Source organism: Anomaloglossus baeobatrachus, chromosome 12 (genome assembly GCF_048569485.1).
Source record: "Anomaloglossus baeobatrachus isolate aAnoBae1 chromosome 12, aAnoBae1.hap1, whole genome shotgun sequence".
NCBI classification, from domain to species: domain Eukaryota; kingdom Metazoa; phylum Chordata; class Amphibia; order Anura; family Aromobatidae; genus Anomaloglossus; species Anomaloglossus baeobatrachus.
Genome location: NC_134364.1, coordinates 91,111,662 through 91,137,994, shown reverse-complemented (window position 1 = coordinate 91,137,994; position 26,333 = coordinate 91,111,662). Strand labels below are relative to the sequence as shown.

General features: G+C 41.5%; 1 protein-coding gene across 1 annotated transcript in view; it reads left to right on the top strand.

The window, feature by feature from the left end:
* CASQ1 (calsequestrin 1) overlaps positions 1-25,552 on the top strand; it is a 52,447-nt gene extending 26,895 nt beyond the window's left edge. Inside the window, exons 5-11 of the mRNA XM_075329685.1 lie at positions 3,549-3,622; positions 9,228-9,358; positions 16,830-16,875; positions 19,010-19,064; positions 21,087-21,187; positions 21,620-21,694; positions 24,409-25,552. Coding sequence (XP_075185800.1) covers positions 3,549-3,622; positions 9,228-9,358; positions 16,830-16,875; positions 19,010-19,064; positions 21,087-21,187; positions 21,620-21,694; positions 24,409-24,666 — 740 coding nt within the window. The 3' untranslated portion in view covers positions 24,667-25,552. The remainder of the gene's footprint in view (positions 1-3,548; positions 3,623-9,227; positions 9,359-16,829; positions 16,876-19,009; positions 19,065-21,086; positions 21,188-21,619; positions 21,695-24,408) is intronic.
* Positions 25,553-26,333: the final 781 nt, after the last annotated feature.

Genomic DNA, 26,333 nt, shown 5'->3' with positions numbered 1-26,333 from the left:
GCTCACATACCATCTATACATCCTCACGTAATATCTATATGGCTCACATACCATCTATACATCCTCACATAATATCTATATGGCTCACATACCATCTATATATCCTCCCATAATATCTATACGTCTTACATACCATCTATAGAACATCATGTAATATCTATACGTCTCACATACCATCTATACATCCTCACGTAATATCTATACTTCTCACATACCATCTATATATCCTCACGTAATATCTATACGTCTCCCATACCATGTATACATCCTCACGTAATATCTATACGTCTCCCATACCATCTATACATCCTCACGTAATATCTATAAGTCTCACGTGCCATCTATACATCTTCATGTAATATCTATATGTGTCACATACTATCTATACATCCTCACGTAATATCTATACGTCTCCCATACCATCTATACATCCTCACGTAATATCTATAAGTCTCACGTACCATCTATACATCCTCGTGAAATATCTATATGTCTCACATACTATCTATACATCCTCACGAAATATCTAAATGGCTCACATACCATCTTTACATCCTCATGTAATATCTATAAGTCTCACGTACCATCTATATATCCTCGCGTAATATCTATATGTCTCACATGCCATCTATAAATCCTGAAACATCATCTATATGTCTCACATGCCATCTACCGTATATTTCCTCATGTACCATCTACACATCTCATGTACCATCAATACATCCTCACGACCCATCTATACATCTCATGTTCCATATCTACAACCTCACATACTACCTATACATCCACTCATACCATCTATACATCTCATATAATATCTATATGTCTCATGTATCATCTATACATCTCATGTAATAGCTATACATCCTCACATACAATCTTTTCCCCATCATGTGCTGTCTGTATATTGGTTGGTTACATGTTCGAGTGTAAATGATAGTGATTTGAAAGGGGGTCAGAATGACACATCCGTCCACCATGGATACAATCACCAGCAATTTACTGAAGGCTTAATTGATCATTTACAGGGGGTATTAGGAGATTTAGTGAGTCAGCAGCCATCCTGCCACCACTTTATTCAACACCTCAGTACACAAAACCTGCTTCCGCAGCACCCCCCGGCCTCACTGCCAGCCTCCTCCCCCGCTACATATGTTTATTTGGACCATTGATAGAACTTTCCTCTTAGCATTGTGCAAAAAGTTCCGGAAAACAGAACTCCAATATCATCACAAGACATCCATCATCCTATGATGTACTGTAAGTCTGTATATCATGATTCATTGGGGTCAGATCAGGGACTCTGTAACAGGAGGGCAATTTCTTCATATGTCCATATTATGATCCCTGTGGTGGCAGCTTGTTGGTTCTGGCTGAGTGGTGCGGTACATCTGGGCCAGTAACATGTCCTACATACCTATCCAACCCAACATGGGACCACTGGTGGATACCGGCGATTCTATTGGAACTACACAAAGAGATTAAGTTGTCCTAATACTTTCCTGGTTTAGTTCACAAAGGGTTACTAGACCTTGGAATTGTGGATTTGGCATCCTGTGTCTGTAGCCGGATCCCCTTTTTATTTTCCTCTAACATTGGGTCATATCTTCAGCTCCACAGACCATTAATCCTCTTATAATTCTGTACGCTTACCTTCTCCTGCCCACACAGTCCTTACAAGCGTGCAGAGTAAGTGCACTCCTTGAGTAATGAGCAAGCAAGTGCATGACTGGGACCTGCCCGAATACCGAGCAAAGTGATCGTATCTGATGGCAGTAATAACATGTGATGGATCATGAGCAATTCATCATCGGAGAAGCCACTACATTCAATCCCAAGAAGATGTAAAACACTTCTCCAGCCTATCACGACACTTTGAATAAGCCTATACAGCAACCTCACATATGGGATATGGAAGTCTAAGTATGGAGTCCTCTAGTAACCACCCAGTCGAAGCTTGCACCATGAGATGCCAACTTTCATGCTAACCACAGTCCTGCCTGAAGTCTTCAAAGACAGAAAGTAGGCCCAACATCATACAGACCATAGCTAAAACTTGCTATCTCTAGAAAAATGTCCATGAGGGCCCAATAAAAAAGTGAGACCTCCCATAGGTAGGGGTCATGTGTCATAGGAGTTCAAAATCAAGCCACATTATCACACTTTATTCTTGACCTCATTTCTGAACACTTGAAAGGTCATTGAATTCCTAGACCCCTTTAAAAAATGCTCTTATTTAAACAGACGTTTCATAGTCATCATACCCAACAATTGACAATGGATGAAATGAATGTTGAACGCAGATATCAAACACAAGATCGACCATATTTTACGCTGACCTAATCATTCAGCTAGACGTTCTCTTATCTGAGTCTTCAGCCCAATGTTTAATGCTCCAACATGTGTAATGCAATGATAAGAGAGAGGCTCCGGCGGCCCGCACCGTTCTTCATAATGGAGAAGGCTAATGTAACGTCGCTGAATAAAAATCAAATCAAAATGGATGGCTGCTCCCTTTGAGATGAGGCAACCATAGGATTTCCTCTATACAATGTACAGATGGATGGTAAGAAGGGACTTAATCTTCAGAATTCACATGCGAGCAACGTCCTTGACGCCGTCATGTTCTTCTACAACTAAGTGGTCTTATCTGAGTTAGTCAGGAGAGCCCAGTTTATGAGTGACAACTAGTTCCCATCTATATGAAGACCAAAATAGAGCATAGGTGTGCTTCGGGAACACTACCAGAGGAGGAAACCAACCATAACCATATTTGCTTCTTCTCTGACAATGTAAGGGATGGCATGTACCAGAGAGGGCTCATTTCCATTTTTGTTGTGAGTCCCCATAATCATAGATAATAACATATTTGAGAAAATATGACTATGAATATTGATGACTGAACCATCACAACCCAAAGGGTGCTGCTAAGGAGCCAACGTTCTTCAAATATACACTTAAAGGGAATCCTTCACACTGAAAATGAAGTCCAATCAGTGGGCACCATGGCTTAGAGCAGGAGAAGTTGAGCACTATATTAGAAATTTTCAGTAAAATTACTAACTGAGGATTTGAGTCAAGTGGGCGGTTACTTCTTGTGACTCAAAGCTAATTAATTGAGAAAGGACATCCACTGGACACTTAAGACCAAAATAAGCTGAGGTTTCAATGAAGAAACTACAGGTTCTACTATTTTTGTTAGTGATATGTCATATCAAATGTTCACATAGTTGGCCTCATTTCGGGGGATGTATATCGCCGCCTCCCAACCTAGTCATGTTCCTCTCCGACATGCGCCATCCCTCCTGTTAACGCCTCTGATCGCACCTGGAATATTCATTTTTTGATGCGAGGTTTACACAACTCTACCCCCTTTCGACTAAGACATCCTAGGAAATCCACAAACCTGTTCTGTAATTGACTGTACCAGTGGGACAATAGGCCATTTTTTTTAGTGATGATTGATTTGTTGTAATTGTCTGCCCTATGAGAAATTCCACAATTAATCCAATTACTAAATTACAAGACATATCTTCTACCTTTTGCAGATTACAAGGCCTATGAAGATGCAGCTGAAGAATTTCACCCCTACATACCATTCTTCGCTACTTTTGACAGCAAGGTAAGAGTTAGCCTGACTGATGTCTACACCAATTTCCTTAAACCCTATCAGACCTGTTATACTGAACTAACACGTTAAAGGGAATGTCCACCTCAAGACTGAAACATATCGGAAGACATGACTTCCCATCATCAGAAAAAAGGCCTTCAACAAAAGGCTCAAAAACTAAATTGAGAGAAGACATGAGCAAAATGAATTTGCCTAGAACTTCTAGGAATTTTCTGAAGCTGGAAAATTTGAACAATTTGCCATACGCTTCGCATGAGTAGGCTAAACACATTTATGTATTGCCTCGGACAGAAACAGACAACATGAACTCTGATGGACTTCCTCATAATTCCTTACAGCCAGAAAATTACATAGTACAGAACAATCAATTAGGAGGGACTGTCATAGCCTGTATAAAAGCTAGACAGGGAATGCAGCTGCAAGTTTGTGATGAATCTGGATAGTGAGAGGACTTCGCAGGTTAGAGAAATAATATGGAAAGAAAGGCATTAAAAATTTAAGAAACTGTACTGATAATGTGTGTGACAGCATAAAAAGAAAAATATTATACAGGTTTAAATGATAGGGAGAGAAAGATAAGAGAGTCACGGTGTCTGTGATGAAGGGCCAGGAAGGAATCAGTACCGTTATAGTGCTGCTGCAATTCAATCACACGTGTCCATCAATATCATTGGAGGTTTTGAAGTACTTTTCGTTTGTGGCACCTGATTTGTCACAAATTGAATTTCCTTGGAAAATTTGGCAAAACTGTCGAATTTGGTCCTAGATACGTCTACTGCCGACCATAGCACTATTGATTTCAATTGTGCTCAATCGATTGTGTGTGGCAAGGAACCATAAAAATCGATTACACTCTCTGACTAGTATCACGTCCGAGGTCCTGCCTGGTTTAATGGTTGGCCCAACCCCTCCTTGAATAGAGATGGACAGGCATCGTAGCTCATGGAGCACAACAGTTGTTGCCTCTTGATTATTCACAATGACCTAATAGAAGATAAGTAGAAGTTACTATCACTTGCTAGCCATCATGCACAGGTGCTGGTACATTACCCGCGGATCAGAATACTAATCTTTTCGATGTGATAGAAATGCAAGACAGAAGCCTGTGGCCAGACCAAGTAATTGGTATTTTCATACAATTCCCTACTTTGCAATTAAAAGCCATGACTGCTGCTTGGGTTGTCAGAGAAATACTGTGTATTTAAGGGCAGGGTAGTTAGTCACTGACTTGTCACATATGGAGGATGCATCAGATGGTGAAGGTGGGGAGTTAGTCATCTATTGCGTTACCATAGCTTTAACATTTTTAAAGGGATAGAACAAAAAAAATCTGCTAGGTGCAACAAACTACTGAAATACAAATTAACATAGCAAAGAGCGTAAAAGTTGGAATAAATTCTGAAATTTAAGCTCAAATATCCCTCCTCCCATCATGTTCTTTAGAGGAAATATCAACCGGGCTCATTGTCGACACTATCAAAGGCACCCACCAAAAAAATATAGTGTGGTGAAGGGGACCATGGGCTGAGCTGCAACTGTTATCTCTGCAAATTGGGGCATCTAGGTTTTAACATCAAATGATCGGTGAAGATTTGACTTAAGCGCTTCCTACCAATCGGTTTAATGCAGGGGTCAACAAGTTTAACAGAGTCCTTTCATTGTAGATAGTGACCCTTCTTTATCCATGTGAGTGATGATGTGTCTTGGTTTTCACTGTAATTCAGCCTCATCCATGTGGTAGGACCCTCACCGATGACACTCTGAAGCCTACACCCATCAATAAGTCATCGAAAAAAACTCAAATTCAGACATTTGCCAAAACCTGTATGATTGTTCATGGTTTTCATACCTAATATCTTCCAAACTAAGTCAACTTTGAGAACAGAAGGAGTTAAATAGTTGACAGTAACAGGATTAGTTCTGAGGCACTTTATCGAACACATAGGCAATAAAATTACCGCCTTCACGAGTTACTGCTAATATCTGAAACATATGTGCAATAATCATACTTAATTGCTCTACCGCATCCCAATTGATTTCTGCTGTAGGCTGAAACTACATATGAGCTATTGTAGAAGACGTTTCAACTGTGGGCTACACATCAGAGGCAGAGGAAGGAAACTTAACAATAAACTGAAAAAATGGACACAATGGTCTTAGGACATTATATATTATAAAGTGGCCAGATGGTAAAGTCTAAATTTGGTCAAATTTTAAGGGCATTTAAAAAAAAAAAAACAACTTATGAATGGTTGGTTGTTCTGATCTGTTCGTAAGGGATATGTGGTGGCCATTAACAATGATACGTTGCCATCCATATTGGTTATCATTATGTTTTTGGGTCCCTAATAGGAAGGATAACTCTTGGTGAACTTGGCTAAAGTCCAGCTTCAATGAGCTTTCCATATTTTAACATTGATAAGTAGTCCAAGTTTGATGGTAGAAGTCCAACTCTTGAGGCTTCCAATATTAATGAGAATGATATTAGTCAAGATTGCTTCTGCATCCTAAAAATGGCTGTGAAGTGCAGTTATTGAAACACAGATTTTGGGACAGTGGGACCAAGAGGTTCCTTTTGTTTCTGTGGGTTCTTGTCTTTTGACTGCCTTATCATACAGTCCCTGACAGAAGTTCTATTACTTATCCATTTTATGTAAATAAAAGCTTATAACCTGACTTTAAATTCATCCATTGGTTTGATAAATTATTCTTTTGAAAGCTAAAACCCTCCCAAATTTGTTTAGGTTATTAAAATAAAGTTGCTGCAAAGCTGAAATATTGATCATTTAATGAACACAGAAAGGTCAGATTTTGGCAAGACAAAAGTTTTGTTGCCTTGTCATATAATGCACCCAATCCTAGTTTACAGCCTCACCTGTGCTCACTATATGATCGCTTAATTAGTGGGTGTGTATAAAAAGAAACCCAGCACCCCAGACCTTCAGTTGAACTGCAACTTGACCTCTGACAACATGCCAAAAATCCACCCTGTGACCAAAGCCTTGATTATCAAGAGGCTGAAGACCAGATCCACTGCAGAGGTGTCTGGCACCTTTAATGTGTCTCCGCATCAAGTACAAAGAATTAAAAAAAGATTGAAGAGACTGGAGATGTTTTTGACAAGCCCAGGTCCGGCAGACCCCACAAGACAACTGTTCAGGAGGAACGTTTGTTGGTTAGAAAATCCAAAGCCAGCCCCTCTTCCACTGCAGCAGAGCTCCAAAAGGCCTGGTCATCTCAAGTCCTTGTGTCAACTAGAACAGTTGGTAGGATTCTGTCTCGAAATGGCCTCCATGATCGAATCAGTGCCTAGAAGCCAGCACTAAACAAAAGGCAATTAAAAAAACGTGTGGCATTTGCCAAGTCCCACAGCCTGCTAAACAGATGGACACTGGAAAAGTGGCAGAAGGTGGATTTCTCTGATGAATCTTCAGTTGAATTACACCACAGCCACCGCAAATACTGCAGGAGACCTACTGGCGCCCGTATGGATCCAGAAAACACGTAAGTTTGTTGATGGAAAGATCATGTGCGAAACATTTGCAAGGTGGAAGCCAATATCAATAGCCTAAAATATCAAGAAGTATTAGCTACCTCTTACATTCCCAATCATAAAAGGGGTCAAATTCTGCAGCAGGATGGTGCTCCATCTCATACATCCTGTCAGGACCGGGAGGACTGGTAGACCCAGGAGGTGGAGCCGCTGGACCGAGCACCCCACCGGGGGCAGGGTACACGGCAGCCGGAGCAGTGGCGTGGCTGGGACGGGAGCCGCGTCCCACAGGGGACGGGAAGAACAAAGTCACTGGGGTCACGGGGTTCCTAAGAGACAGTGCAGGACACTGGTACAGGTGCCGGGTAGTAAAGACAGGCAGTAGTACAGGACACGGCACAAGGGGACCTGAGCACCTAGCTCACAAGACAAGGCTTCAAGACACGTTGATCAGGCGCCGCCCACATGGAAAGGCCAGTCTTATATACCCAGCACAGCCTCATGTCATCTCCTGCTCCAGGTGTGCTGGGCCTATAAGACCAGGAGAGTGGGCGCGACCTGGTCCTATACAGAACCATGTGGCTAAGACTCAGAGTCAGACTCATAAGACCAGGAGCAGGACACAGGAGAGCACGAGCGGGAGCGGCAGCCATGACCGGTGGACACGTGGACTGGATCAGTGAGCACGTAGCGGTGGTGCGATGCAGGTACGACTGAATCAGTGGGTACGGAGCGGTGGTGCGATGCAGGTACGACTGAATCAGTGGGTACGGAGCGGTGGTGCGATGCAGGTACGACTGGATCAGTGGGTACGGAGCGGTGGTGCGATGCAGGAACCGGCTCAGTGGGTAAGGAGGGCTGCCGGGACACCGGGAGCGTGACACATCCATCTCTACAACAAAGTTCCTCCTGGCAAAGAAGATCAAGGTGCTCAAGGACTGGCCAGCCCAGTCACCAGGCATGAACATCATTGAACATGTTTGGGGTAGGATGAAAGAGGAAGTTTGGAAGACAAAACCAAAGAATCTAGATGAACTCTGGGAGGCATGGAAGACTGCATTTTTTGCTAGTCCTGATGACTTCATCAATAAATTGTCACACAAAATATTAAATATGGCTCTAATAGCACCACAACGTCATTCACCAATGGTTATGCAACATATCTTTGTATTAGAAGTTAATTCTTTGTTTGAATTTCACATAACTTTCTGTGGGCGACAAAGATCTGTTCTTCAGCCTCTTGATAATCAAGGCTTTGGTCGCAGGGGGGATTTTTGGCATGTTGTCAGAGGTTAAGTTGCAGTTCAAGTGAAGGTCTGGGGTGCTGGGTTTCTTTTTATACACACCCACTAATTAACCGATCATTTAGGGAGCACAGGTTAGGATGTAAACTAGGATTGGGTGCATTATATGACAAGCCGACAAAACTTTTGTCTTGCCAAAATCTGACCTTTCTGTGTTCATTAAATGATTAATATTTCAGCTTTACAGCAACTTTATGTTTAATCTTTCTTTATTAAAGTAAACAAGAGAATTTACAGGAAGAAAAAAAAGAAGATTCAAATACGTGATTACTTCATGTCAACTTACAGAGATTATAAGCCACATCCTAACTAACACCCCTTCTCTTACTAACTATCATAAGGCACGCATATGACATGTAACCACCTTTTATAATACAGACAATCTCCTTCCAAAGGAGAACTACAGCAACTTTATTTTCATAACCTAAACCAAATGTGGGAGGGTTTCAGCTTTCAAAAGAGTAATTTATGAAACCAATGGATGAATTTAAAGTCAGGTTATAAGCTTTTATTTACATAACATGGATAAGCGACAGAACTTTTGTCAGGGACTGTAGAGGTATCACTAGTAACTTCCTGTTGATGGATCAAAGACTGCTTTGATCTGATCTTCAAGGTGGATGTTGAAGGTATTTTCAAAAACACTATCAAGGCCTACCTGGATGGACAGAATTAGGTCGGTGAGATAAGGAGTCTTGATGGTTCAGTGGTAGGCTTGAGACCATTTGCTACTTAGGGTTGCTGTTCTTAAGGTTTGAGTTGTATTTTATGCCAACCAATTCTCTGTTTATGAATCCAGGTTGCCAAGAAGTTGACTCTTAAGCTCAATGAGATTGACTACTATGAACCTTTCCATGATGAGCCAGTGACAATTCCCAACAAACCCAACAGTGAAAAGGAGATTGTAGATTTCCTGCACCACCACAAGAGGTAAGTCACAGCTAGGTTGGAACTCTGAAGTTGATAGAACCAAGATCTTCCTAAGAAACCCCCAGGTTTATTGATCGTGCAAACCACAGATAATGACAACTTCACGAAAAGACCAAAACATCAAGAATCTGACTCAACAGAGCATAGTCTCACCCCATATCACTTGGCTAAAACTGTTACATGTCTCCCCAAGGCAAGCCAGGCTGGTTGTCAATCTTCTAATATCCATAAATGGCTGGTGGGCTCTGGTAAGATCCATTTGATAGATCCACCATAGTTTTAGAATTTGAAGATAGATGTTTGAAGGCCAAACTAAGTCTTGAATCTATGAGCTTGAGATATAGAACAATGCTAGCGGTATTATACTATCACCAGTCCATGTTCAGCAAGGGGCGAGAGACAGTTCTGTTGGGAAGTTACCATAGCGCCTGGCAAAATAATTTAGCTGCCATAGAAACATTAGCTATAACAGGGACAGTGTCACCTACTTATATTGAGGTCAATTTAACCCAACAATCTCCCTTCAGCTACAAAAGAAATTCATAATTATACAGAACAGAGAACTCATCTATCTGTGAAGATTACATTTTCTCCTGCAAAGAAAGCACTATTATAGTAGTTATATTTTTGTACATAGGAGCAGTATTATTGTAATTACAGTGCCTTGCGAAAGTATTCGCCCCCCTTGAATTTTTCAACCTTTATCCACATTTCAGGCTTCAAACATAAAGATAAAAATTTTAATGTTATGGTGAAGAATCAACAAGTGGGACACAATTGTGAAGTTGAACGATATTTAACCATCTTCCCTGTCCCTGCTGCAGAAACGCAGACCCAAACCTTGATGCTGCCACCACCATTTTTGACAGTGGGGATGGTGTGTTCAAGGTGATGAGCCGTGTTGCTTTTATGCCAAACATATCGTTTGGCATTGTGCCCAAATAGTACGATTTTGGTTTCATCTGACCAGAGCACCTTCTTTCACATGTTTGGTGTGTTTCCCAGGTGGCTTGTGGCAAACTTTAAATAACACTTTTTATGGATATCTTTGAGAAATGGCTTTCTTCTTGCCACTCTTCAATAAAGGCCAGATTTGTGCAGTGTACGACTGATTGTTGTCCTATGGACAGACTCTCCCACCTCAGCTGTAGATTTCTGCAGTTCATCCAGAGTGATCATGGGCCTCTTGGCTGCATCTCTGATCAGTCTTCTCCTTGTTTGAGATGAAAGTTTGGATGGACGGCCGGGTCTTGGTAGATTTGCAGTGGTATGATACTCCTTCCATTTCAATATGATCGCTTACACAGTGCTCCTTGGGATGTTTAAAGTTTTGGAAATCTTTTTGTAACCAAATCCAACTTTAAACTTCTCCACAACAGTATCACGGACCTGCCTGTTGTGTTCCTTGGTCTTCATGATGCTGTCTGCGCTTTAAACAGAACACTCAGACTATCACAGAGCAGGTGCATTTATACGGAGACTTGATTACACACAGGTGGATTATATTTATCATCATCAGTCATTTAGGACAACATTGGATCATTCAGAGATCCTCAATGAACTTCTGGAGTGAGTTTGCTGCACTGAAAGTAAAGGGGATGAATAATATTGCACGCCCCACTTTTCAGATATTTCTTTTTTAAAAAAACTTTAAAATAAGCAAAAAATATCATTCAACTTCACAATTGTGTCCCACTTGTTGTTGATTCTTCACCATAACATTAGCATTTTTATCTTTATGTTTGAAGCCTGAAATGTGGGAAAAGGTTGAAAAATTCAAAGGGGGACGAATACTTTTGCAAGGCACTGTATATGCTTGTAAATAGGAGCAGTATTATAGTAGTTATATTCTGGTATGTAAGAGCAGTATTATAGTAGTTATATTCTTGTATATAAGGCAGGGGCAGTATTATAGTAGTTATATTCTTGTACATAGTGGCAGTATTATAGTAGTTATATTCTTGTACATAGAGGTATTAGTTTAGTAGCTATATTCTTGTATATAGAGGCAGTATTGTACATAGGGGCAGTACTATAGTAGCTAAATTCTTGCATATAGGGGCAGTATTATAGTAGTTTTATTGTTGTGCATATGTAAGTATTATAGTAGTCATATTCTAGTACATATGGACAGTATTATAGTAGTTGTATTCCTGTACATAGGGGCAGTATTATAATAGTTAGGTCTTGTACATAGAGGCATTATTATAGTAGTTATATTCTTATAAACAGGAGCAGTATTATAGTAGTTTTATTCTTGCACATAGAGGGCAGTATTATAGTAGCTATATTTTGGTACATACAAGGCGGTATAATAGTAGTTATATTCTTGTACATGGGGGCAGTATAATGGTAGTTATATTCTTGTACATAGGGCGCAGTAATATAGTAGTTATATTCTTGTACATAGGGGCAGCATTATAGAAGCTATATTCTTGTACATAGAGGCAGTATTATAGTAGTTATATTCTTGTACATAGGACGCAGTAATATAGTAGTTATTTTCTTGTACATAGGGGCAGCATTATAGAAGCTATATTCTTGGACATAGGGGTCAGTTTCTATAGTAGTTATAGGGAGTAGTATAGTAATATATTTTTAGTGTTCCTATTATTTTGTGTCAGAGTTCTGCATCATTGTATCCTGTAGTCTTGAGCAAAACAATCTCCTATCACATAGAGTCTCGCTTTTCAGCAAGGAAATAGCCTCAGGTCCGTTTTACTCCATTTCATTGACAATAGTTTGTGCCCTAGGGGATCATCAGTTCACAGTCTCGTTATTTATGTGCGATTGTTAGCTTTTTCTTTGCAATTTTTAAAAGGGGACCAATTTATTACATAAACCAAAAAAAGAGGTCAATTTGAGCAATACTAATGGTCACCTTTTTCAGTTTACAAATGACTGATTAAATAAGATTACATTTCCAAAACTGTCCTGCCTCGAATTCATTCGCAGATGGGAGATGTAGGCAGTGAGGGATATCAATCTACCCACCATGTGAAGCTCTGGGAAAGAGTTGGTGAATCTAAGTCTACACGCCACGATATATCGTGCGATCGCACCCGCCCCCGTCGTTTGTGCGTCACGGGCAATTCGTTGCCTGTGGCGCACAATGTCGTTAATCCCCATCACACACACTTACCTCCCTAACGACGTCGCTGTGGGCGGCACCATCCTCTTCCTGAACGGGGAGGGACGTTCGGCGTCTCAGCGACGTCACACAGTGGCCGGCCAATAGTAGTGGAGGGGCGGAGATGAGCGGCCGGAACATCCCGCCCACCTCCTTCCTTCCTCATTGCCGGCGGGACGCAGGTAAGCTGTGTTCGTCGTTCCCGGGGTGTCACACGTAGCGATGTGTGCTGCCATGGGAACGACGAACAACCGGCGCGCAGAAGGAGGAACGACATTATGAAAATGAACGCCGTGTCAACGAGCAACAATAAGGTGAGTATTTTTGCTCGTTAACAGTCGTTCGGAGGTGTCACACGGTACGTCATCTCTAACGATGCCGGATATGCGGCACGAATAACGGCGCTTTAACTTATTTGTCTGTTTCTTCAATCTCTGTCTGCTGACCCTTCCTTGCCTCTTCAGTCCTCAGCTGTCTCTTCCTGTGGCTACTTCTTCCTTGTCTCTTCTGCCCAATCTGTCTCTTTCTATGCCTGATTCTTCTATTCCTTCAGTTCTCATCTGTCTCTTCCCATGGCTGATTCTTTCGTCTCTATAGGGTTCGTCTATCCCTTCCTATTAATGATGCTTCTATTTGTTCAGGCCTCGTCTGTCTCTTGCTGTGGCTGATTCTTTCCTGTCGCTTCAGGCCTTATTATCTGTCTCTTCCTGTGGGTTAGGCCCCTTTCACACATCAGTTTTTTGCCATCAGTCACAATTCGTTGGCTCGATGGATAGACGGATCCGTCGCAGATTGGGGAAAAACTGATGCGACGTATCCGTCGAAAAAATGTCGCATCAGTTTTTTCAGCCCAACAGTGTTTTTACACCCCATCTGAGCATGCTCAGTTAAAAAAATCGGAATCCGTTGCTGGATTCCATCATCTGACGGATTACGACGGATCCTGGGTCCAAAGGCTTCCATTATACCAAATGACAAATGGCGACGGATCCGTCGCTGTTTGCTTTTTCAATGCAAACAAAAAACGTTACTGTGGATGTCGTCACTGTCCGACGGACAAAGATTTTACGACGGTTCCATCGTACAACGGATGAAACGTGAGGCCATCCGTCGCAATCCATGGCTAATATAAGTCAATGAGAAAAAACTGATCCAGCGCTGGATCAGATTTTTTCACAATGCGACGGATTGTGACTGATGGCAAAAAACGGATGTGTGAAAGGGGCCTTACTCTTTTCTGTCTTTCCAGGCTTTGTCTTGTCTCTTCTTGTGGCTGATTCTTCCCGATCTCTTCTTGTGGCTGATTCTTCCGGATCTCTTCTGTTCTATTGCTTCCTGTGACTGATTCTTCCCGGTGTCTTCTGTTTTCTTCTATCACTCCCTGTAGCTGACTCTTCACGGTCTCTTCTGTCCCCTTCTATCTCTTCCTATGACTGACCTTTTCCTGTCTCTTCAAGCTTGTTTTGTCTATTCCAGTGGCTGACCTTTCTCTTCTTTCTCCTTCTATCTCTTTCTGTGGCTGACTCTTCCCGGTCTCTTCAGGCTTCGTCTGTCTCTTGCTGTGACTGACTCTTCCCCATCTCTTCAGGCTTCGTCTGTTTCTTCCTGTGGCTGATTCTTCCCAGTCTCTTCAGGCCTTGTCTGTCTCTTCCCATGACTAACTGACCCAGCGTATCTGAGCCGATAGTGTACGATACAGTATTCTCAGCGCTTTTATACGCACTCAGAGAAGTTGGCAGCTTTACATTATCCTATTTCCAGGGACGCGGGCCTCTCTGTCACAGGTGTCTCTTGAGGGTTAACTGTAGATAAGAGACGTCTCGTAGCTCCGTGTTTCTCACTATGGCTGATGAAAGCGCCTCTCTACAGACACACTTTAAATATTGGCAGTTCAGAGACCATGGTTGCCATGACAGCGAGGCCTTTACTCCGCGCTGAGCAAATACGTTATTATTGTTGTTTCTAACATATCACATCATTAATACTGAATCATAGTGCTCCACGGATGCCGGGGACGAGATCGACCACAGCCGAGACATCTGACTTGTTTACTTTTAAGAAATTACTTCACAGAGAAAGTGGGAAAAATAGTAAATTCCCCCCCCCCAAACATGACAGCCATGTTCTCCATTACCTGTCTAGTGTCCCTGTAACCATAGTAATCATGTACCCCATACCCGAACCCATGTTGCCCAAAGAACTCAAGAAATGGTGCCATCATAATGATAGCCATAAAGAAACCTAACAAAGGTCAAAGCACCCTACAGTAATATTCATAATGTTCTTACAACAAATGCCATGGTGCCCCCATATAGAATAATGTGCCCCATATAGCCCTCCATACAGAATAATGGGTCCAACATAGCCCTCCATACAGAATAATGTGCCCCGCATAGCCCTCCATACAGAATAATGTGCCCCACTCCATACAGAATAATGCGCCCCACATAGCCCTCCATAGAAAATATTGGACCTCACATAGCCCTCCATACAGAATCATGTGCTCCACATAATTTTCCATATAAAATAATGGGTGCAACATAGTCCTCCATACAGAATAATGGGTCCAACACAGTCCTCTATACAGAATAATGGGCCCCACATAGTCCTCCATACAGAATAATGTGCCCCACATAGTCCTCCATACAGAATAATGTGCCCCACATAGCCCATCGTACAGAATAATGGGCCCCACATAGTCCTCCATACAGAATAATGTGACCCACATAGCCCATCGTACAGAATAATGGGCCCCACATAGTCCTCTATACAGAATAATGTACTCCTCATAGTCCTCCATATAGAATAATGGGCCACACATAGCCCATCGTACAGAATAATGGGCCCCACATAGTCCTCTATACAGAATAATGGGCCCCACATAGTCCTCCATACAGAATAATGTGCCCCATATAGGCCTCCATATAGAATAATGTACTCCTCATAGTCCTCCATGTAGAATAATGTGCCCCACATAGGCCTCCATGTAGAATAATGGGCCCCACATAGCCCTCCATACAGAATAATGGCCCCACATAGTCCTCCATACAGAATAATGGGCCCCACATAGGCCTCCATGTAGATTAATGGGTCCCACATAGCCCTCCATACAGAATAACGGGCCCCACATAGTCCTCCATACAGAATAATTGGCTCAGCATAGTCCTCCATACAGAATAATGGGCCCCACATAGCCCTCCATACAGAATAATGGCCCCAAATAGTCCTCCATAGAGAATAAATGGCCTCACATAGTCCTCCACACAGAATAATGGGCTCCACATAGTCCTCCATACAGAATAATGGGTCCCACATAGCCCTTCATACAGAATAATGTGCCCCACATAGCCCTCCATACAGAATAATGTGCCCCACATAGCCCTCCATACAGAATAATGGGCACCACACAGTCCTCCATACAGAATATTGTGCCCCACATACCCAATCATACAGAATAATGGGCCCCACATAGTCCTCCATACAGAATAATTGGCCCCACATATCCCATCATACAGAATAATGGGCACCACATAGTCCTCAATACAGAATAATGTGCCCCATATAGGCCTCCATATAGAATAATGGACCTCACATAGGCCTCCATACAGAATAATGGCCCCACATAGTCCTCCATACAGAATAATGGGCCCCACATAGTCCTCCATACAGAATGGGCCACCACATAATACTCCATACAGAATAATGGGCCACACATAGTCCTCCATACAGAATAATGGGCCCCACATAGTCCTCCATACACAATAATGGGCCCCATATAGCCTTCCATACAGAATAATGTGCCCCACATACCCCTCCATGGAGAATAATTGGCTCCACATAATAGCTATGATGCCCCGTAACAATATCCATGAAAACCCCATAACAATGGTTCCTGTCCACCAAAACAAAGGCCATGGTGCCCTTATAACAAAATCATGGTGCCACAGAAAATTGCAATGATGAATCGTAATAAAAAGTAATTGTGCCCCTATAAAATAGCTATGATCATGACAATAGTGATGATGCCCCTCATACCAATGGTTTTCATCACAACATTAAACACTGTGACCACAAGACAAACGTTACTGTGCCCCCCCCCTTCATAAAAATAATATTTTTGGACTGTGGAACAAAAAGTCGACCAACCCGGCTTAATGTCCCCCTCTATGGTTGGTGGGGGAGCCAACTGTTTAGCTGAACTTCTGTAGGTAGAAAGTAATGGTATGACCATGGGATGACTTTAGGTTCAGGGGCAGCTGAGGGGCCAAACGTTCTGATGGTCACCTCAGATGGTTCTGTTGGTTAATATTTTCGTGTCCTCTTTTTTTAAATGTCTTTCAGACCAACACTGAGAAAGCTCCAGCCTGACAGCATGTACGAGACTTGGGTAAGTGCCTGTACGTGTGGTGACATTGATGTGGACGGTGTTTCTGGCCTCTACATACCATACAGCGTTAAGCCGGTCTTTTTGTTTTACACTGCGTCGTAGGTTCTTAATTAGAAGTTTCCCCTGAATTGATTTTGCATGAAGTCTATCAATACATTGAGTCTCAGCTGATCTCCCTCATTAAACCGTCATGCCCTTTATTAATGTGCACAGTGGGGCGGTATATACCACATTCTCGTAGCCGTGACTCACTGAGGCAATGGTAAGGTGTAATTTACGGCAGGAATCTCGGCTCCGTATTGCACGATGTGTCATTTCGAAGATTAATATAGGAGATACAAAGCAGAACTAATGAAAGTAATATGTAACAGATGTAATAAAGGCGGATGAGATATATACAAGCAGCATGGGGCGAACGCCGAGAATGATGGGAATAATGAAATTATATTAGTCAAGGCCTATAACAAAAGCTGGTCATAGAAGTAGTATAAACAAGTATAGGCCTTATATGTCATTCTATAGAACAGATAACAACCCCTGGCGTCACTTATGTCCAGGGGATAAAGATGGCTTCAACTGGCAAAAAAATCATCCTAGATCCTTGTTTATCCATATTAGCTAAGAGTTTTCCAAGCCACAAGAATATTTGGTTATAATAGGATTCTCAGGGTGTCTACACACCGTGGCTAGCTGTCAGCCACGGATTATTCTCCCTGGCCCACCACAACATATGTAAACTCAACTAGGCCAAGCATTCATGTGTTCTTAACCAAAGATCACCTTGAGTCCAAGAGCGGTCACTCATTTTATAGATTACAATTCTCCTTCCAGAGTGGGAACACACAACACGTCTTTTACTGTTATAGATACAGTTTAGGAAAAGAGACAGGTAAGCCACAGATGACGCCATCAATCTGGTTTCCTCTCTCATGGTAAAAAAAAAGGATTAGGCACACATTCAAACCTACTTTTCCCAATTCTCTAAAGCGGGCTTTACACGCTACGACATCGCTAATGCGGAGTCGTTGGGGGTCACGGAATTCGTGACGCACATCCGGCCGCATTAGCGATGCCGTTGCGTGTGACATCGATTAGCGATTTTGCCACGTTGCAAAACAGTGAAAAATCGCTAATCGGCGACACGGGGGTCCATTCCCAATTATCGTTACTTCAATAGTAACGAGGTTGTTCCTCGTTCCTGCGGCATCACACATCGCTGCGTGTGACGCCGCAGGAGCGAGGAACGTCTCCCTACCTGCCTCCCGGCCGCTATGCGGAAGGAAGGAGGTGGGCGGGATGTTACGTCCCGCTCATCTCCGCCCCTCCGCTGCGATTGGGCGGCGGTTCAGTGACGTCGCTGTGACGCCGCACGGACCGCCCCCTTAGAAAGGAGGCGGTTCGCCGGTCACAGCGACGTCGCCGGACAGGTAAGTATGTGTGACGGCTCTGGGCGATGTTGTGCGCCACGGGCAGCGATATGCCCGTGTCGCGCAACAGATGGGGGCGGGTACGCACACTAGCGATATCGGGACCGATATCGCAGTGTGTAAAGTAGCCTTTACTCTACTGTTGGGAAACAGTCGGTAAACCACCACAGGTGTTGCCGAAATCACCTAAAATAGTTTACTTTATCTAACGTGTATTGCCAACTTTATTGGATCAATTTGCTTCTCTGTTAGCATCTATTAATTAAAGGCCAACTATGGCCCTAGTACGGTTCCCAAGGGCTCTATGAACACTAGGTTTTTAGGAAAAAATTGGGCACGATAAATCCTATTTTGTTGGATCCTTGTTTTCCATATTTGCATCTCTTGGAAAGGATCCTTGATATAGGTCCACAAGGCCTCATGAACACAAGGTAACATGTTATTGGATACATTTCCAGTTTACGTAGACTAATCACATTCTTTTTTTGTAATGTCGGTCCCTTTCTCTATTGTTGTTGGAGATAGAAAACACTGTTTTCCACAAAATCACTCCAGATAGAGACTTTAAGTGGGTCTACATATATCGGATTTCTTTGCCAACTTTGGCTCCTAAAAAGCTGGAAACTCTCTTCTGTCTCTCAAGATTCTTCCCTGACCCTCACAATTCCCTGTGTTAATTTTTCTTCTTCTTTTCCTTCTTCTTATAGGAAGATGATTTGAATGGAATCCACATTGTAGCTTTCGCAGAAGAGGATGATCCTGGTAAGTAGTTGAGATTTCAAGGGTCCAAACAAAAAAGTTAAAAAAATTCCACCTGGAAGCACCTAGAGAAGATCCCAGCCTATGTTACTGTTCTCCTCCTCTTCTCAATACACCATAGATGCCAACAAAGTTTTTATGACTGCCAAATATCCAAATTTATGGGGTATTGAAAATGGGAACATGTGTAACGCCTGCCTGGAGCCACAAACTCCGACTGGCTGTAAGGGGTTCGGGGATGATGGTGCAAATAGCATTAAAATTATTATTTTTATTCAACAATTAAAATAAATATTTTACAGATCCATATAAATATTAGGCAGGAAAAAATGTCCCATAAATTATAGCAGCGGTTTTACTAGGAAAATAAAGTGCATAATGCCAAGATCACTTAAAAAGTCAATCCCTAATATATGACAAAGTGCACAGTGCAAAATTGTATCTAAATCCTATGTCATATATAAATAAGGTTATGGTATAATGATCCTATGTAAAAAAAATGTAACAATTATTTAATTTGCAAGGAAAATTATACCTTAAGTGATCTGTAAAAGCTCCAAAGTGTACCGCAAAGCCCCGACACGTGTTTCAGCGATCCTTTCCTCAGGGGGTGCTATAGAACGTGTCGGGGCTTTGCGGTACACTTTGGAGCTTTTACAGATCACTTAAGGTATAATTTTCCTTGCAAATTAAATAATTGTTAATTTTTTTTTACATAGGATCATTATACCATAACCTTATTTATATATGACATAGGATTTAGATACAATTTTGCACTGTGCACTTTGTCATATATTAGGGATTGACTTTTTAAGTGATCTTGGCATTATGCACTTTATTTTCCTAGTAAAACCGCTGCTATAATTTATGGGACATTTTTTCCTGCCTAATATTTATATGGATCTGTAAAATATTTATTTTAATTGTTGAATAAAAATAAAATTTTAATGCTATTTGCACCATCATTCCCTTTCTTTATTTAATTCTAACGAATTTTTTATCTGAAGGTATTTTTGATATTTATTGAAATTTAATGGTGATATTTATACGGAAATTTTGATTATCTCCTGGCTGTAAGGGGTGTCTAGAGAAAAGCCGCTCACAAAGCAGGACCCCGAGAACTCCGCAACCCTTTAACCCCTATACAGAGATTTGGAATTACACAGAGCCCCAGAGATCACTACCTGTGGTAGGCTGTAGTCCATGGTGGTCAGGCAGGGTCAAAAACTAGGAAATGCTAAACAGGAACAGAATCGACAGGCAAGGGCGTAGTGAGGAGACAAAGCAGAGGTCAAATACGGAACTGGCAGCAAGGTACAAAAATGACAGGCAGGAGGTTGTCAAAAAACAAGCAAAGGTCAGTGCACAGGACTCAAAATACAAACAGCACATGAACCAGGAGTACAGAACTATCTCTGGCAGTGGTCACATGACAGGAGGGGGAATAAGAAGGGTGTGGTGTCTTCCCATTGGCTGCAGGTGAATGATGGCAACTTCAGCTGGAAGACACACGCCACCTACAGTCAGCCAGTGTTACTGCAGGTTCTAGGGAAACCCAGCCTAGTGGATAAGCGGAGCCTGTGCTCAGCAGAGCCACGGGCACAGACTCCTCTCCCATCACCAGCACTATCCATGATGGGTATACGGCGTCGCCTGGCGATCGGAGCAGAAGTCGCAGGCGCGGACTCCAGTGGGGACATGACAACATGTCAACAAGTCCAACCTTTGGCTGCCACTCTTAGATGGACATGTAAAAAAACATCTAAAATTTTGGCTCAACTTTAGCATCTAATAACTGTAAAAATAAATTAAATCTTCTCTGTCACGATTCTTCTTTTAAAAGTAACGAAATTAAATTAGAAATTCAAATTATAACAACTAAGATGTTTTGAGGAACCTGATAGTTCTCCTTTCTAAAAAAAAAAAAAGATGACATTATTAGCATTTACCAGCTGCAAAGGAGAACCTATGATACGGAAAGTCTTGCAACTACGGGAAGATCCTTGATCATAATCTGTATTTCAGATGGTTATGAATTCCTGGAAATCATCAAAGAGGTTGCAGAAGACAATACGGATAACCCAGATCTCAGCATTATCTGGATCGATCCTGAGGACTTCCCATTGGTAAGGAAATCTCATATTTAGATACAAGAAATGACTGCTTAGAGTTGAGAATTTCCCTGGTCGAATAACAAGATGTTTAAAAATTACATTAAATGTTTGAGATTTTGTAAATTACATTTTTTACATTTTTAATTAAAATAGAACTTGTAGTTCCTACTTTACTGTATTAGGAAGCTGCTTTACAAGCTGTAATCTCGCTGCCTGGCTCACAAGGAACCAAGTAAAAAACAAAGGCTGTATTTTTGATGAATGCAGTTCAAGATGGTTGCACACTTGGAATAGCTGAACGGAGTGTCCTTGGCGTTCTTGGCACCCTTAATGTTTCTCCAGAATGTGGGAACCGGGTGCCTAGTGGCATAGTAAAGAAATGAGACGTGTGGAGAATTGTATCTGTGTGCTCTCTTTTTTCATTTAGTTCTATTTTTTTTTTAGTTGATTCCCTACTGGGAGGAGAAGTTTGGCATTGACCTGTCTCGCCCTCATATCGGTGTGGTGAATGTGACAGATGTAAGTAAGCCCTAGAAACTGCAGCCATTATCTTGTATATCTATGTTTACCAATTTGTGGAGATGTTCAACCTAGTGTTTTGTTGTAGAAAGAGAAAAAAAACAAGTGTTCCAGGTTTTCCACCATATTTGCAGACCTAAGGGATGACTAATACACTTTTCAGCCCATTTTTTTTTTCAGATCAGGTTGTTAAATTTGAAACCAGATGGAGACATATGGCTCCCTGGTGGTCTTAGAGATGAAGGAAGGACTCAATTTTCCTTAAAAGTAACTAAGCATATGCTCTGGAACCAACTCCATGTTGGTTATTCATCACCCAACTCTTTTGGTCCAGGCCAGTTCTTCATATCAGGTTGCTAAAATCAAAACTAGATTAAGACCATTGGCATTCTGGTGGCCTTAGAGATGAAGTAAGTAAATACTACTTGGCTTGATTGTCGATGACCCAATTCTTTCCACCCAGGCCAGTTCTTCAGATCAGGTTTTAAAAGCACAACCAAATTGAGACAACTGGCTTCATTATGGTCTTAAGGATGAAGGCAAGAGTTGCTGCTTCACTCAATTTCCCTCAAAAGTCATTAGGCATGTTCTCTGAGTCCTCCACCACCTTCCATCATCCAATTCTTCAGACCGAGGATAGCTCTTCAGATTAGTATGTTAAAATCATTTAGCAAGAAAACAGTCTCGCTCCTGGCTTATTCTGTGGACTAGTACATTTCCAATCCACCAAGTGGGAGTCGCAGTGTAATAAAGTTGAGAAAAGCTGTAGACAGTCTAAATCACTGTTTGAAAGAGGTCTGTGGCCAACATGATAGATTACCCATATATTTTGAGTAGGTATCTTGGTAAAAAAACAATATTTTTATTTAAACTTTCTGACTTTTTAACCCCATGGGATCATAAATGAAATTAATGTACATACTAACAAAAAACGAGTTTGTGCGTTTTTGTAAAGCTTTGGTGACTGACAAAATTATATATTTATAGCTATTAAAATTAAACATTTATTTTCTAATGAAAGAAATTAATCATTGGAAGAGGCCTTCATTTAAGATTTAGTCATCTTTACCATGGTCTAACCAATCTGGTCAAATGGGTTCAAAACTAATAACAAAATGATCAACCAAAGTCATAGACCGGTACCAGAAAAGGTGGAAGAATATAGAACCATTCTAAACCTTAGAAAGAATAAAAGTACACTAAATATTACCGCCATAAGATGTAATACATGATCAAATGTTGACTAGTAAAAATTCTCCTCTCAGATCTTCCATCTATTCACTACAAGTCTTCCCGCTGTGTCTTTTCTTTGTGGCTCTCTTCCAATTATTCATTATAACACTTGCTTGATAGTATTAGATCTATCTCGAAGCACGTAGGCCCATCTGGTTAACATCTCTCCCTTCCTACAGGACCTGTTCATCCTCCACTCCTTCTAACTAATGAACTAGCATGCCTAGGAGGATATTGTGCTGCCTATTCACGTGTTCTCATCACCAACCAATCCCCCCCTACCACCTAAGTCTCATCGTTCCTTTCAAGTCGGCCATCAGTAGCGTCTCTGTCTCGTTTAGTCTATAGCTTTGCACATATATAAATGCTCCTCTGAAGCTTTTGTTCCACCTGCCTTCATGAATGCCATCTCCTCTGTCTATTATCCCAATCCCACATTGTGTCCTTTCTGTGGAACATAATTACTGCTTTCTTCGGCTGCCTCCTGCAATGTTGTGTGTGACAGTGAGACATGCTGAGGCCGGTTTATAATTTTCAGATAACGCAGCTGTGCTATTTAGAAATCTGAGGATGGTCGGCAGACCTGCCTCTACATCCTGGGCTAAAAACAAAGATGTTGTGCAGAAAACATCAGTTTCAGGATTAACGAACTGTCCTCCCCATGACCACCCTTAAGGATCCCATACACAGTAGAAGAACATTGACCAAACCAGCCTTCCGACTCTTCCTCAACAGATGATTTTTGGGGAGAAAAAGATACAGGACAGCTTATCCTTTTGGTCTCCAGGAGATCGGCTTCCAGAGGAGCCTAGCATCGGCTCTCTCAAAAAGAACATAAAATTGCAGAGCTTTCCTGTTTGGGGGACACAGGAGAGCTAGCTGATGACAAATAGCTGTCTATTGAGAATGAGGGTGGGTTTAGAGTTGAGCTACTTCACTCGATTTTCTTCAAAACTGACCATAAATGGTGAGATGAGACATCTCAAATTTGTGGTGTCCCAGCCATGCCACTTCCACTGTGGGAGGTTTGGTCCTTCCATATATCTGTAATCTCTCTGGTAACACCAAGCTTTTCTGTCAGCGGTTATTGATGGCTTTCAGTCTTTGAAATACTGGCTCATGATACCTAGATATTATACCGTATGTGGAATTTATTGGTTTATTTAATAGAGTTGGGATCTTCCATTCAATAAATTCATCTCCTGGCAAAAGTAAAGAGTGGATAGAAAAAGTGTCTCTCACTCTTGAGGACTTATCTTCTGTGGCATTACAAGACTAATCCACTGGGCCTTATTTCACCTGTGGTAGCATTGCAGGAAAATTCATCTGCCAGGTTCAACCTGGGATTGGGATTGGGATTGCCCGACAAGAACAAACATTCTAAGCATATATATTTTGGTTTTGCAAGAATTAGTGATTCATATGGTAGCAAAAACTTTGTTATTGATTAATGATGGAATTTTAAAATATTTCTACCATAGGCTGATAGTGTTTGGATGGACATGGATGATGAAGAAGACCTGCCTTCAGCAGATGAACTAGAAGACTGGATTGAAGATGTTCTAGAGGGAGATATCAATACTGAAGAAGATGATGATGATGATGACGACGATGACGATGATGATGATGATGACGACGACGATGACGATGATGACGACGATGATGATGACGATGATGATGACGATGATGATGATGACGACGACGACGATGATGACGATGATGATGATGACGATGACTAAACGGTCATTGATTAAGTCGTTAGCATCTAACTAGATTATCCGTACGTTATTCACACGTCGAAAATCTTTAGTAACAACATATTTTTATATGAATTCTCGGAAGCTCATAAGCTTTACATAGACCCCCAAAAATTTAACATCTACTTCAAATCATAAAAATCGTCAGCAAACATAGTTAACCTGTTGTTGTGGGCAAAGGACATCTCTCAGGATATCTTCCATAATCAACCAGGGCCACCCAAAAATGTAAATTTCAAGACCACATGATGACTATGTTACCTTCTATACATTCATGGAAAACCACCTAAGGCTCAAAAACTGCATAAACATCCCAATACTAAGGAGAACACATCTAAAACGACATACCCCATTTCTGTTAGGTCAATGCCAATCTAGTGTGCACAGCTATCCACCAAAGTGCCAATTAATGGGTCAAGTGCTCCAACTCCTTTGAAACAACTTTCTAAGGTGTCGGGGCTAAAAAAAAAAATAAATAAATTGGTCGAACGTGCAAGAGTAGGGGCTTATTTCAAAGGTGTTTTCCACCCGATGACTGGCACTTTGGGGATGGGTGGTACTGAATAATTGCACCTACTATATTAGCATCATTAGGGCATCTGTAAGTTGGTCCTAGTGATTAAATCTTATCCCACAGTATAGGATTGAAAAAAATTTGGAACGTGACATCAACCTCCTTCCGTCTATGTTGCAGATACAAATTTGGACATTTTGCACATTTTTTTTCCAAACAATTGATGTTTGCACAAAATTTGTCAATGAATTTCATGCATCACTGTCAAGGTCTTAAAAGGTTCTCTACTGTGACTTCTGTGGTACAAAGCAATTCCCACAATTTGGAAAAAAAGAAAAATGATAACACCTAAAACCTTGTATGTGTCTTTTTTGGTAATTGTTATGGTTGTGCCATAGCTATAGCTAGGCGTTGAGAAAGCAGTTGTGGCCTAAAAGATGGGATAATCCCCCTAAACATCATATACATCCAGTAATCTCATCCGCGGTTAACACCTGTTTGGCGGTAGACTGAGGCCTAGCTGTTCCTTCACGCTAGGACTCTGGCCCATATTATGTTTTCTACTCATTTGGCATCAGATACCAATACATACACATATGAACTGCGTAGGACTAGTAAGATAGTAGATTCATTGGATTACATGCCAGCACAGATGCCATGATAATGACTAACTGGAACTGGAAGATTTTCACATATTTGGTATTCTAATCGGGGGTCATTCTAATTTGGGTACTTCAGAAGTTATTGCGCTCCTGTGGGTTGTCTATGGTTGCTACCAAAACATTTGCAATTTTACCCACAAATTTGAAGATATTCCCTGATCATGGATATAACGTATCCATGGATTGTGAGACTCAGATTTTTTAGCTATGTCATGGAAAATATTGTATTTCCATTGTCATGTGACGCTTCTGATATGGAGATGTTCTCTCTGCCTTTGAGGCCTTGCATTGAATCAAACCTATTTACTAATTAAGATGTACACAGTCAAAGTTTGCTCTTCCAAAAACTGTCAGCTACTTGTTAATTACTATGTATACAAACTCCATGTCTGCTCTCCATCAGATAACTCACTTCAATTACCTGTTCACAGCAAGCAGAGATCCAATGCACTCAGCCTTTGATCTGTATATAA